The sequence below is a fragment of the Euprymna scolopes genome, chromosome 10 (genome assembly GCF_053919585.1).
Source record: "Euprymna scolopes isolate OS-2025 chromosome 10, ASM5391958v1, whole genome shotgun sequence".
NCBI classification, from domain to species: domain Eukaryota; kingdom Metazoa; phylum Mollusca; class Cephalopoda; order Sepiida; family Sepiolidae; genus Euprymna; species Euprymna scolopes.
Genome location: NC_136491.1, coordinates 68,987,762 through 69,002,092, shown reverse-complemented (window position 1 = coordinate 69,002,092; position 14,331 = coordinate 68,987,762). Strand labels below are relative to the sequence as shown.

The window sequence follows — 14,331 nt, the reverse complement described above, 5'->3', positions numbered from 1 at the left end:
AGATAACACATTTAAATATTTTTTTTTTTTTTTTTTACATGGAGTTAACCACTTATCAAGACCCAATGGCCACTCAGGGATAAGGGTTATTGTGTGTACAGTAATCAAAGGGATAGTGTAGCATTAGCAATAGTATTGGAGAATTGGTAAGGTGTCATTACTTAAGGGGGGGGCGGTTCATCAGGAATTTGTTTGTGTTGGACTTGAAGACATCCAGGTTGAAGTCGGGAGGGAAACAGGCAAGCGAAACAGAGTTCCAAAGGCGTGCAGTTCTAAGAAAGAAGCTTTGTTCATGTTATCTACGTTTTGATTTAGGTACAGATAGGGAGTGGGGAAAATTATTGACGGTGGTTTCAGCTAGTCGGGTGTTTTTTGAGAAAGATTGGTGAGGGGGGACCAGAGAATGGAGCTCAGACGAGCAACTGCCATGGAAATAACGATAGAACAATGACAGGCTCGCTACGTCTCTTCTGTGGGAAAGAGGTTGTAGGGTAGAGAAAAGGGCATCCCCCACCAAGCCACAGAGTCTATTTTGTACTCCGTCAAGGCAGGATAGGCTGTTTTTTGCAGCCCCCGCCCAGATGTGGCAGCAGTACTCCATCTTTGGACGTACTTGGCTCTTATATAGATAGAGAATTGCATCATTAGTGAGATATTTTCTGGAGCGGTAGAAAGATCCCACCATTTTCCCAGCGACCTTGGCCACAGACTTGATGTATGTGTTCCATTTAAAATCAGGTGTAAAGGTCAAACCCAGGAGCGTATCAAATCCTGGGGCCTCCCTTAGACAAGAGCCATCCATTTCAATTGATGCCAGATGGGAATCAGAGCATTTATGATGTAGAGATAGGAGCTTGGTCTTAGATGCATTAAAGGTAACCAGCCACCGCTTTCCTCACTGTACCATGCGCTCAAGATCAGAGGAGAGAGAATCAGAGAGAACACCATCATTTACGGCCTTTGATGTGTTGCCATAGATGGTCATGTCATCAGCATAGATGTCAACGAAAGATTTTAGTATGTGTTTTGGGAGATCATTGATGTAGATCAGGAAGAGAGTTGGGCCCAGTATGGACCCCTGAGGGACTCCAGCATTAATACTGTGGGCCTCTGATTTCTGCCCATCAACAACTACTCTTATGAGCCTATCTGAGAGAAATGACTTAATGATAGAGAAAACATTTCCAGTTATACCGTAGCTGGAAATCTTGTGTAGTAGGCCTTTATGCCAAACCTTATCAAAGGCCTTTGATATGTCGAGAGCAATTGCCCTAGAAATGAAGCCTTTGTCGAGAGATTCACTAATTGTATGAGATATAACTGTTAGCACATCTGCTGTAGATCTAGCAGAGTGAAACCATATTGCGTGTCGCTAAGAAGGTTATTTCTGCTGAGGTGGTTGACTACTTCTCTATTTATTGTGGATTCCAGCAGCTTACTCATGACACACAAGAGACTTATTGGTCTGTACTGAGAGGGGGATGACTTATCACCTGAATTCTTAAATACAGGGCATACTGATGAGGTTTTCCAGGGTGTTGGAAAACACTTCTCCTTAAGGCAACGCTTAAACAATTTGGAAAGTATGGGGGCAAGTTCTGGTTGTAATTTTTTTAACACTATAATTGGAATACCGTCGGGACCAGTTGCTTTACTGGAGTCAAGGTTCTTGATTAGCTTGGCGACCTCACGCACAGATATTTGTATGTTGCATAGCGTGTTGTCTGTTATAGGAGGGAATATGGGGAGTTGATGGCCTTCGTCACACAGGGTAGAATTTGCTGCAAAGTTTTTGGCAAATAGTTTGGTCTTGTCGGATGCTGTCGAGATGACCTCTGATCCATTGATAATGGTTGGGATAGAGAGTACGTTTCTGTTCAAGATCCTATTTGCTATTTGCCAGAACTGGTGGGAACCAAGCCGCTGCTCAGTTACTTTGGATTTAACAGACTGAGCATCTAGCTCTCTTGCATTTTTTATTACTCTTTTACAATGGTTGCTGGCAGTTCTGAAAGCAGTTTTAGTTTCAGTGCATCTATTATGTTGGTAGCTATGGAAAAAGTGATTTCTGTGTGCGATGGCAGCAGCACATTCTGGGGAGAACCATGGCTGGCTGTTAGGTTTTTGTTGGAATTTTTTTGATGATATGAATTGGCTTATGCCTACAAGTAACCATTTGGTCAGATCTGATACTATAGAGGACACATCCTTTTTAAACATGGAATGGAGAGGGAGATCAGATATGAATGTACGGAAGCTATCCCAGTCCGCCATAGAGTATTGGTATACAGTACGGTGGAGAGGTACGTCTGTAGATTTATTATATTTCATTTTTATCTTAACTGATATGACGCAGTGGTCAGAGGATCCCAGAGGAGATAGAACAGAACATGAACATAACTCAGGGGAAGTGGATAGAAAAAAGTCTAGGAGGCTTGCGAACTGACCGGTACTATCGAGCACACGGGTGGGCTCACGGACAATCTGAGTGAAGTCATAGGCAATGGCAAAATCATGACAGAACCTCCCCTCCTCATCAGTCTTATTTGAGTGGGTCAGCTATTCCACATTATGGACATTGAAGTCACCGCAAATGTGAATGTTAGCCGAGGGATGAGCAGATAGGATGTGGTCAGTTTTTTCTGATATACTCTTAAAGACAGTAACTCCACTGTTGTGGGGGCGATAGAGGGCAAATATAAATGCGATGGTGTAAGCAAGTGCAACCCGGAAGCAAATATAAGGTACATTAGGGTCTTCTCTGGAGATATCCCTGCCACATGGAAAGCCATCTTTAATGTAGGCACATATTCCATGCCCGTGGCGATCTTGGGGGTCAGATTTAGATGTTAGGTTAGAGTATCCTTTAGTTATGAACTCATCTAGGGAGGTGGTCGGCCCTATTCCAGTTTTGCTTAGAAAGAATATGTCAGGTTTCGTCTCCTGTAATTGAGTTTCAACCTCTGGAAGGTTAGAACGTAGACCCCTGATGTTGGAGAAGGAGATATGGTAGTAGGGGTCTACGTAGGAGGATGGGGTTCTAGGTTTATTTGTGTTTTCTTTTTTGAGATATTTCATGTTGAGGATTTTGGGGTTTGTGGAACAGGTCAGCGTACTTGGTTAGAGCAGAACAGAGAGGGAAAGTAAGAAAGGAAAGACAGGAAAATTTTTTTTTTTTTTTTGTAACACATGATAAGGTAAAGCCGTAACAATTACCCACTAGTATGGCATCGAGATGCCCCACCAGAGACTACTGCATGGTCCAGAATCCATTCACCAAATGGCAATACAGCAGCCCCAGTACTTTGCACCTGCTGATAGGACAACCTCCTTAGTGGTTATTCCAAGGTTCGGGTCCCTGACTATCAGGCGGTTAACGTCAGCCCAGATGAAAACGTTTACGTCAAGCACCCTTACTAGTGACATGGCCGCAAGGATAGACATAGAGACAGAAAATTTCCGACATCTCAGATTACTGTTCACGAAGTACTACCAACCTGGGAAGCAGCTTTTACTTCACCCTTTGTCAGAAACATCAATGAGGACTGAGGGACAAAAAAGGAGAAGTGAGAGTTACTGGAGCTGCCGATAAGACATTCACTGCATTATCTACTCTCCATCAAAAAAAAAATGGTAAGAGGGACTTATTTATATCTACTTTAAGTCCTTTGCCCATTCCAAGTTTAGAATAGAATTTGAAGATAGTCTCCCCTCCCACATTAATCCGTGGAAGTTTTTTTTTTTTCCATTATTTTATTTATTTATTTATTTTATTTATTTTTTTTTTAGCTTTTGGTACTTCGCGGTAGAACCTTCGAGATTAAACTTATAATTACGTTTCAATAATGCAACTTGTGAGGTCAGCTTATGTTTTTAGATTGGGCGCATCTTATTTAAAGGCTAGTTTAGGATAATACCAGACGTATTTAACAAAACAAGTTTAAAACACGAGTAATAAGACATGATAGGTAATGTTAAGGAGTTTCAATTTTTAGTAAGACTGCAATAAGAGAACAAAGATAAATAAATAAAATATATATAATACACAAAAATTGGCAAAATTAAGACAGGATACATTTCAACAGTTATGGATAATGAATATGTACACATGTATTTGTAAGTTGTATTAATAAAACTTTCTCACCTGCTTCAGCTTGTGTCTTTCCGTTACCTCTGCATTGTACCGCCTTCTACACATCCCATTTACCTACATACTATACAATGCTTCAAGCAAACTACATCCACTCCTTAATTTGATCTTTTATTTCAGTATATAGATATCACGTGGCGAAATTAAAAAATCCAAAATTTAACGTTACAGTAGTACCCCAGGATACGGCATTAAGAAATACAGTACAGTATATAATACACAAGTTTTAATCAAATAACATTATAAATAACACCGTAAGACAGAGCAAATACTATAACCAGGGGCCAGAAAAAATCGTATTCTATATCATAACTTGAAAAAACCGTATCCTAGAGCCACCATATCCTGGGGTTCTACTGTACTTTTAAAGAAATTACGGTAGGCTTTACAAGATAAAATAAATTCATTTAGTCCTGACGTTTGTTTTGATGATTAAGTAAAGAATAAGGGTTTAATTTTTTCATAAACGATATATATATATATATATATATATATATATATATATATATATAAAGATTTCTCCTTCACTGAACGAGGAAAGGATAGTTATCAGCATCAGAACAGATAGTACACTCTGATCTGAGCCCCAAAACCAGTGATGTCTGTGGTCTTCATTGACAATGATGGATGACATAACTCCCCCTTCTTCATTTGTGGTCACTCCTACCCTTATAATATTTTTTTAATGTAACCAAACATGCAAATACTCTTTTTTAATAATTGAATTCAGTTATAATTCCAAACGCTATTTATGGCTTCAATATTGTTATTTTTGCTTTATATTTTTCCTTCACACTAATTTCTATTAAGCTTTAAATTTTTCCTAGTAAAAATACCTAAAAACTAAAACTGTAATAAACTAAAACTGCAATAAACTAAAACTGCCTTTTTTTTATATTTATTTTTTACATTAACCATAAATTCTTTTATTTTCCAAAATTGAATGCATTTTTTATTTCATGATTACAATCATTTTCCCATTTGTAACCTGTGAACCATATACTTGTTCCATAAACCACATGAAACTGTTTTTTTTCCATAAACCATATGAAATTATAACAGCACAGCAAGGAAACAGGAGTCTTTTTTTTTTTTTTTTTTTATATAGGCATCACCACTTATCAAGGCCAAGAGGCCACTCAAGGATAAGGGTTAAAGAGTGTACAGTAGACATTGGACAATATAGTAATCATTAGTAATGAAAATTTGGTAAATTTGATAACTTATATAGAACGGTTCATCAAGAACTTATTTACGTTAAACTTGAACACAACCATATTGTAGTCAGCCGGCAAGCAGGAAAACGGAAGACAATTCCACAGGTGTGCAGTTCTAAGAAAGAAGCTTTGTTCATGGAATCTACGTTTAGGTTTAGGCACAGATAAAGAGTGGGGAAAATTATTGATAGTGTGTACAGCTAGACGAGTGTTTCTTGTGAAAGTTTGGCGAGGGGGGACCATAGATTGAAGCTCAGTTGAACACCTTCCATGAAAATAACGATACATCAGAGACAAACTCGCAACATCTCTTCTGTGAGATAGAGGTTGCAAGGAAGAGAAAAGGACATCTCCTACGAGGCTACGAAGTCTATTTTGAACTCTATCAAGGCAGGACAAGTCCTTTCTAGCAGCTCCTGCCCAGATGTGGCAACAATATTCCATCCTTGGACGTACCTGGCTCTTATATAGATAGAGAATAGCATCAGCAGTGAGATATTTACCGGATTGATAGAAAGATCCCACCATTTTTCCAGCGGCCTTGGCAACAGATTTGATGTACGTGTTCCATTTAAGATCAGGAGTAAAGGTCAAGCCCAGAAGCTTGTCAAAACTTGAGGCCTCCTGAAGACGAGAGCCATTCATTTCAATTGATGCCAGATGTGGATCAGAATGTTGATGATGTAAAGAGAGAAGCTTGGTTTTAGATGCATTAAAAGTAACCAGCCACTCCTTTCCCCATTGTACTACGTGCTCAAGATCAGAGGAGAGAGAATTGGAGAGAACTTGGTCGTTTACTGTCTTAGATGTGCTACCATAAATGGTAGTGTCGTCAGCATAAATATCTACAAATGATGTAAGGATGTGATTTGGAAGATCATTAATGTAGATCAGGAAAAGAGTTGGGTGCAGGATGGACCCCTGAGAGACACCGGCATTAATACTGTGAGCTTCTGATTTTTGCCCCTCAACTACTGCTCTTATGAACCTATCAGAAAGAAATGATTTAATAATTGAGAAGACATTTCCAGCTATACCATAGCTAGAGATCTTATGAAGTAAACCTTTATGCCATACCCTATCAAAGGCCTTAGATATGTCAAGAGCAATTGCCCTAGAAAGGTAGCCTCCATCGAGAGATTTGCTAATCCTATGAGATATAACTATAAGCACATCTGCTGTAGATCTAGCAGAACGGAAACCATATTGAGTGTCACTAAGAGGGTTATTTTTGTTGAGATGGTTGATTACTTCTGTATTTAACACAGATTCTAACAACTTACTCATGACGCACAGGAGACTTATTGGCCTGTACTGAGAGGGGAATGAGCGATCACCTGAATTCTTAAATACAGGGCATACTGATGAAATTTTCCAGGGAGATGGGAAACTATTCTCCTTAAGACAACGTTTAAACAGTTTTGTAAGTATGGGCGCTAGTTCAGGTTGAAGTTTTTTGAGTACTATAATTGGAATACCGTCAAGGCCAGTTGCTTTACTGGAATCAAGGTTTTTGATTAGCTTGGCAACATCACATACAGATATACGTATATCACATAGCGTGTTTTCTGGTACAGGAGCAAATATTGGGGGTTGGCGGCCTTGGTCGCAAAGGGTAGAATTAGCTGCAAAGTTCTTGACAAAGAGTTTGGCTTTGTCTGATGCTGACAAGATTACCTCAGGTCCATTGATAATAGTTGGGATGGAGCACACGCTTCTGTTCAGGATTCTGTTTGCTATTTGCCAAAACTGGTGGGAACCAAGCCACTGCTCAGCTACTTTGGACTTAACAGATTGAGTCAGCACAGTTTGGGCAACCAAAATTGTGGCATCGCGTAGCAGCACACTTGGACGTAATTTTGTAAAAGGCGGAGGTAAATATAGACCGACTGCTTTTAGGCCATATGGTCTTTTGTAAATGAAAAAATATCACATAACAACAAATTGCCAAAAGAAATTATCCTATTTTTAGCAAAATACGTAGTTATTTATTGATTTTTCCTTTTTTTGGTATCAATTCTTCAAAACATTTCCTATATAATAGCATATTGGTAATATTGGGCTCACTAAAATAAAATTATTCATTTATATTTCAAAGATTTAAAAGTAGTGTTTTTTGTAAAAATAATGAAAATATATAATATTTTTTTGCTAATCTGAAAGATAATTATTAACATATTCAACGAATTTTACAATTCAAAACACAAAAGATGAAAATGAAACACATTAAAATTCGGATTTTCAACCTTAAAATCTTAAAATATGCACAGTTGCTTTTTTTTGTTTGTTTTATCTACAATCCTCATCCTCTGCACAATACAATATCTTTTGTTCATTTTCGGCTAATTATTTTAAGCATATTTGTACTCACAAATAAAAAAAAGGGGGGTTTGTAGGCAAAAAATATATAAATATCGATTATATAAAAAAACAAATACACCATTATAAAGTTTGTTCTTCACTTAATAATCTGCGAAAATTTCGTATTGATTGGATAATTACTTGGTTTATAGTAGATTTTTAAAGAGAGACTCCATCAAAAAATGCTTACTCCCTCCTTCCATTTTGGTCGTGCCTAAACTAAACATTTTAAAATAAGTTAAAATACAAAAAACTTATCCAGGTAGGTGGAAGTATAACTTATTTTGCCTTTGGTAACATTTATTTGTTAATATCTATTTTTCATCCATTTTTGTTTTTGTTTTGTTAGCTATTGTAAAAAAAAAAAAATGCTGCACCAATTAAAGAAAAGTTTTTTTTCTCTTTTACCTGAGATTGTTCCAACCCAAAATTACTTCTGCTAATATAGTGGTTCAATTATATCATAGGGGCTGTTGAAATATCTCACCCATTCCACTTGATTTTTGCCTAAATTTTAAATACAATTGATTATTGGTTTCTAAATTGTATTTTCTGTTCTGAAATAAAATTCCAATTTACTTTTTAAAGTATCTAAAATGTAACTTTAATGACAGCAATAAAAATGGCAGTTATTTTGAAAAATTTAGGCTAAAAATTCTAATTTATGAAAGATAAAAGATTTCAGGCTAATGTATATAAAATCTAGACTTTTTCGATTAATTTTTTTATTTAGGTTTGTTGTCAGAAATAAGCGAAATATAATAATAATAATATAATAAGATATATTTTGCGTATTGTCCATCCATCTCCAACTTTGTTCCACTGTTTTAACGGTTACAGCTTATCAATCACATCCAATCCAACAACAATAGTGATCTCATTGATAATCGCATTCATTTACGTTTTACCTCTCTTCCACCAATCATTTTCAGAATGCCATTCTCACTACTACTTGTGAACTTGTGCATCCAGTATCGACGAGAGCTGCCACTATCACACCATCCACAGAAACTTAGATTAATAGTAACAGTTGTTATTGGATCCTTGTTCAAAAGGGACAGGTACTGTCACAAATGCTCATATTCATTCGTTTCCCTGAACCTGAGGGCAATATCTAACAATATGTTCTAATCTTTTGCAATTATAAAACCTTACAAGGGATTTCGAATGCTTGATGAACTCATTTCACCATCATTTTCTTTAGATTCTGCGCTCTGTGCAACCACCACGACTGTCTTGAATTCCTAAAGATTTTTTTGGTGTGTCGGGTTTTCTGCCTAATCAGGGGTGATGTAGCAGTTATAAAAGTTGACATTTATTTACTCTGGCAGAGACCAGCTATAGTGAGGTTGTTACATGATAACCAACCAGACTTCAGGACATTTTTATTTATGTTGCATCTTTAAGAACTCTATCCAGAGTCCTCTAAGGATTAGTGGGCAGACAGATCTCCCAGGCAGCCATGAAGAAAGACATTGGCACTCTTCTGTCTCTGTTGATTAGCCTTTCCAAAGTGAAATTGTAACATCTATTTTGTCATTCACACACTTAAGGTAATCAACATGACCTAGCGAATGTTTTATTTATAAACCAAAAAGTCTGTATTTATTTTTGTTGAATTTGACACCAATGTGAATGTTGCATTTTCATTTTAAAGAGTTCATATGAAATTCATTTATCTTTACAAAAAAAAAAACCCAAAAAAAAAATGACATTCACACTATCGTGGTTAATATTTTTAGTCTGGATTTTTTTCATAAATTTGACAAATGTGCTCTTTTTTATGATTATAATAGAACTGGATAGACATGCTATATTGAAATATTAAAAATAGGACAGATACGCTATTTTAGGGATGACAATAGCACTGGTCATTTTTTTTTCACTGAAGAATCACTGCTTATCAAGGCCTGAAAGCCAGTCGAGGATAAAGGTTAGAAAGATTGCTGGTTTGGCATTATTCACTATCACAAGGATGTTGGAAACAGTGGGTGGAATGGAAAGAGGATTTCTTAAGAGGACTTGATTTTCCAAGAAATCAGCTCAACAAATATTTGTTTACATTTACTAGAAGACTACTATCCTGTAGTTAGCTGGGAAGCAAACTTGTGGTATCTTGTTCCACATATGAAATGTTCTGGGAAAAACTCTGCTCATGCAAGCTCCAACTGGTTTTTGGTAGTGAGAGAAAGAAAAAGATGTTCTTCTTGTGGTTGTAGTCAGACGAGTTCTTGCTGTGAATTTTTTCAGGAGCGGGGCAAAGATTAGAGCACAGTCGAGCACCTATCATGAACATAATGATACAGTAAAGAAAGGCTAGCAACATCCGTTTTGTGCGAAAGAAGCTGCAGGGATGAGAAGAGATCAATCTTCACTGGATTACATTGTCAATTCTGTACTCTGTCAAAAAAAGAAAGAGTTTTCCTAGTGGCACTTTCCCATATATAAGAGCAGTATTCCATCTTGGGATGAATCTGACTCTGATACAAGTAGAGGATTATTCCAAGACTCAGGTACTTTTTGAAGTGATAGAATAATTTGACCATTTTTCTATCAACCTTCGCAACAGATTTCATGTAAGTCTTTCATTTCATGTCTGTGGTGAAAGTCAACCCTAGAAGCAGCTTATCAAAGGGAGGGGTGGGAGGCTTCCTTGATGAGACAGTCATTCATTTTGACTGGGGAGAAGTGAAGATCAGAATGCTCATTGCGACAAGCCACTTCTTCCCTTATTGCACCACGTGCTCAAAATCAGAAGATAGAAAACTCTTGATCATCAATGGTCTTTGAAATGCTGCCATAGATAGTTGTGTCATATGCATAGATGTAAATGATTAAGTGAAAGGTAAACGTAAGTAAAGTGACTTTTATTGAAATAAATTTTGGTAAAATCTTTAAGGATTGATAAGGAACCCCGTGTATTCCTACTCCAAACCTCAAATTCCTTATTTTCATTTCTATTCTTACTTTTTTTTAATTTCCATAATTTTCAAGTTATAAATGAAGTAAACTGAAACATCATATTTTCTTTTTTATGGATATTAAGTGTGAATGTAAACCACACAATAATGCTGTATCTATTTCCATCAAAATGAAATATACTTCTCCAAGTATCCTGGGTAATGCAGGAGAAGATTATGGACAAAAACTCTCTCTCTCTCTCTCTCTCTCTCTCTCTCTCTCTCTCTCTCTCTCTCTATATATATATATATATATATATATATATATATATATATATATATATATATATATATATATATATATATAGAGAGAGAGAGAGAGAGAGAGAGAGAGATTGTTTTTCTTTATTCTAATGAAATAATCTTTTATGCATATTATCTTTTTGTTTCCTGTTTTTGCATTTGTTAAAATTTTCCTCTTTAAAAATGTTTAACTCATTTTGTAGGCTCCTTTTTAAAGGTTGATAAATAAAAAAATAAAAATATTTTTTCAATTATTTTCAAAATTGTAAACATTTTCTAACTTTAGTCTTTGCAACAGATGAAACACATTCAAAATTGAAAAGTTAATTAAATAAAACAACTGCTAATGATGATTTATTTTTTATGTGTTTTCATTTTTATGCAATTTCATTTTTATTTATGAATTCCAATAACATTAGTAAATGTTATGAATTTCTATTAAGATTTTTACATAATTTTCTTTAAAATTAGAACATTTCATTTCATAAAATTTTTTTTTTTTTTTACAGCTTGGAAGAAATCACAGATGAACTTGAAAAATGTAAACTCAGAGTTACAGAATTGTATCCTTTGACTTAGTTGTGTAAAAGACTTGGATGTGTTTCTTTTGAATTAGGTATCTCTACTAATCTAATATATAAAGTAAAGTTAATCTCTTTCTCAACTTTTGTCATTTTTTTCTATATTTTTTTCTAGTCCATCAGTCTTTATTGTTAATCATTGCAGCATGTTGTATGAACACCAGTCGATATCATCTGGCTTGGTCCGAAGTCGTTATCTGATCTAGTCAACCCTGCAACAAGAAATTCTCCCTCCAAAGCAAAAACCGCAAGCCCAATTTATAAATAAACTAGCGAGAGTAACTGGCGTTGCCCGGGTGTTTGGAGGTGTAAAAGAAAAAAACGTGTTAGTAGTCAGGCAGGCTTGAACCCGTGACGCGAAGGCGGAAAATAAAGTGAAAGAAAATGTGACATCTTACCGCTATGCTACAAGGCAATAGGAAGTAAAAAGCGTTCAAATTTCAAATGTCAATCAAAAGGTTGACTTGCTAAGTGCAGGTGCAGAAATGAAGGTTGGCTGAAGTCCAATTCAGTTTTCCGACATTTCATTTATTTGTTTCCCCACAATGTTGGGGAAAACCAGCACCCCACAAAAAGGGAGTGTCCAAATGAATAGCAATTGTCTGATATGAGGGGTTTCCCCCACAGTGATCAAAGCTAATTGTTTTCTGAACGTCCCTGCAGAAAAGCCAAGAAGCTGCCTTTGCTTTCGATTAGTTTTGCTTTTATATGAAAAACACAAACAAACACGCGAGAGGATGGAATAACGTGAATTTTAAAAAAGTCGATCGAAATAAATTTAGAGATGATATTCCTTCACAAATCATAGATATTGTAATCTAGGGAGTATATAAAAAGTTCTATAACATAGTACCCCCCACCCCCACCCCAGAACCCTCGTGAAAAAGCCTTTGCTGGACATACAAAAATATGTGCACCAATTTTGCCTTTTATATATATGGATAATTGTTTGTTTGTTTTATTTTTGATATTACAGGTGGTATTCAGACTCGCAGGATGAGAGTTTTGCCTGACTAGACTGAAATGTGCAATTCCCATTGACACAGTCATACAGTCAAGAGTTCCTAAAGGACCCAACCTGCTTGGACAGGCACATTGGCTTAATTGTTCGCTAGCTCTCATGAAAATCAACTTCTCTAGACAAAACACGGATTACAGTCATCCTTAATATATGACAGAAACTCCTTATTGTGAAAGGCCCTACTGCTTCTAACTGATTTTACCAATTTCTCTTTTGATGTATGAGACAAACTGTTTATATAATTTACTCAGTCTTCGTTCTTTTCTCCATTCTAGAGCATTTTTCTAAAGCTTCACAATGTAACACCTTTTCAGCTTGCAAAAGCATATTTGTCAATGGAAGACTATAATGTCTAGAAATTATCTTTTGCAATCTTATAAGCCTTAGGGAAACAAATGTTGGTTAATTCACTTTTAGTATAATAATATAATAATAATATAATAATAATATAATAATAGATAATTGCTATAAATAAAATGGAGTCAGGAATTTAACCAGTGAAAAAAGATGGTAAAATTAAACTTGGATTAAATCTTTGAATTGTTGGAGTTTCTTAATCATAAGTATATTTTTATTACATGAAATACGATCATGGTCTTTTATTAAAATGGCTGTTATAGTGTTAGTCTTAGTATGATTATTATCTTTAGTATAGTTCAAATCATTGTTATAACGATTATAATTAAAGTTTGGCTATGATAGAAAGGTCATCTAGTTCTATATTCAAAATAAGTAGATAGAATGTCCATTTGACTCATAGATGTCTACTTAGACAACAACAGAAAACATGGACGGTTAATAGAAATACCTTTTATTTTGGCTGTGCTGAAAAGGAATTAAAACAGCTAGGAGTCAATTTTGACAAAGGAGATGTAATATATTTTTGTTGATTTTATCATCTTGCTTGCAAGTTGGAAGAACAAATGACAGAATGTTCAGCTAATACAATCTTGAAACTCCAACTTTAGATGGGAAAATCAACTTGCATGTGTGCTGTAAGACATAATCCAACAAATTTCTGTATTCTTATGTCAAGGCATTTAACTGGTCAATGGGCCGATCACCCAGAGGTAAACCTCTCTATTTATACCAAAAGAAAATAGTATATCAAAATATGTGACTGGTACATTGCCAGAGGAATAGAAAACTGTATAATCATTACTGATTAGAGGCTTGAAGCTGTGATTATAGAAAAATAGTTCCAAGAAAAATCGATTGCAATTTCTTGGAATTCATGAATTCTATTATATTGTCGACTGCTGAGATATTTTGAACATTTACTAAAAAGGAAATTTTTTTTTTTATTTCAAAATTCAATGTTATTGTTCATGCGTTCATATATGTTTGTGTGGTTTTAATTTTGTTCACTTTAAAATGAGAGAAAATATTACTTAACTTTTATTACAGACAGAATTTCAATAGATGGTTGGAAGATGAAGCAGCCAAAACTCGAATTGAAAGTGTAAGTCTCAAGATTGATCCTTGCAGGAATTTCACAAAATTTTGGATACTTTTCTTGCTTATTAATCTGCATACAGATAACATCAATAATGGTTTGTTATATGAACAGATCTTGGTATTAATTACAAAACCTGTTTTATAATTAATACAGCTAAAAAAGAAATAAGTACAAAATATTTGTAAAATTATTGTATATTAATAAATATTTGAACTGTAATTTTGAATAAATACAGGTCTCAAGCATATATTGTCCTTTTCTTGGGAAGGAAGAAGGTCAGTTACTCTGTATGTGAGAAGGTATGCTGGAAGTTTCTCTGTGGGTTACCTGGAAGCAGGA

General features: G+C 35.4%; 2 protein-coding genes across 3 annotated transcripts in view; one reads left to right on the top strand and one right to left on the bottom strand.

The window, feature by feature from the left end:
* The window catches only part of LOC145286070 (U7 snRNA-associated Sm-like protein LSm11), a 61,281-nt gene that overhangs the window by 23,480 nt on the left and 23,470 nt on the right, over positions 1 to 14,331 (bottom strand). The gene's annotated exons all lie outside the window — the stretch shown is intronic.
* Positions 1 to 14,331, top strand: part of LOC145286067 (coiled-coil domain-containing protein 166-like) — a 35,152-nt gene that overhangs the window by 867 nt on the left and 19,954 nt on the right. Inside the window, exons 1-3 of one of the 2 annotated variants that reach the window (XM_080134740.1) lie at positions 8,647 to 8,789; positions 11,441 to 11,494; positions 13,941 to 13,995. In XM_080134740.1, the coding sequence (XP_079990866.1) occupies positions 8,662 to 8,789; positions 11,441 to 11,494; positions 13,941 to 13,995 (237 nt within the window). In that variant the 5' untranslated portion in view covers positions 8,647 to 8,661. Of the gene's footprint in view, positions 1 to 8,646; positions 8,790 to 11,440; positions 11,495 to 13,940; positions 13,996 to 14,331 lie in introns of those variants that run through there. The other variant, XM_080134741.1, reaches the window with a different exon arrangement.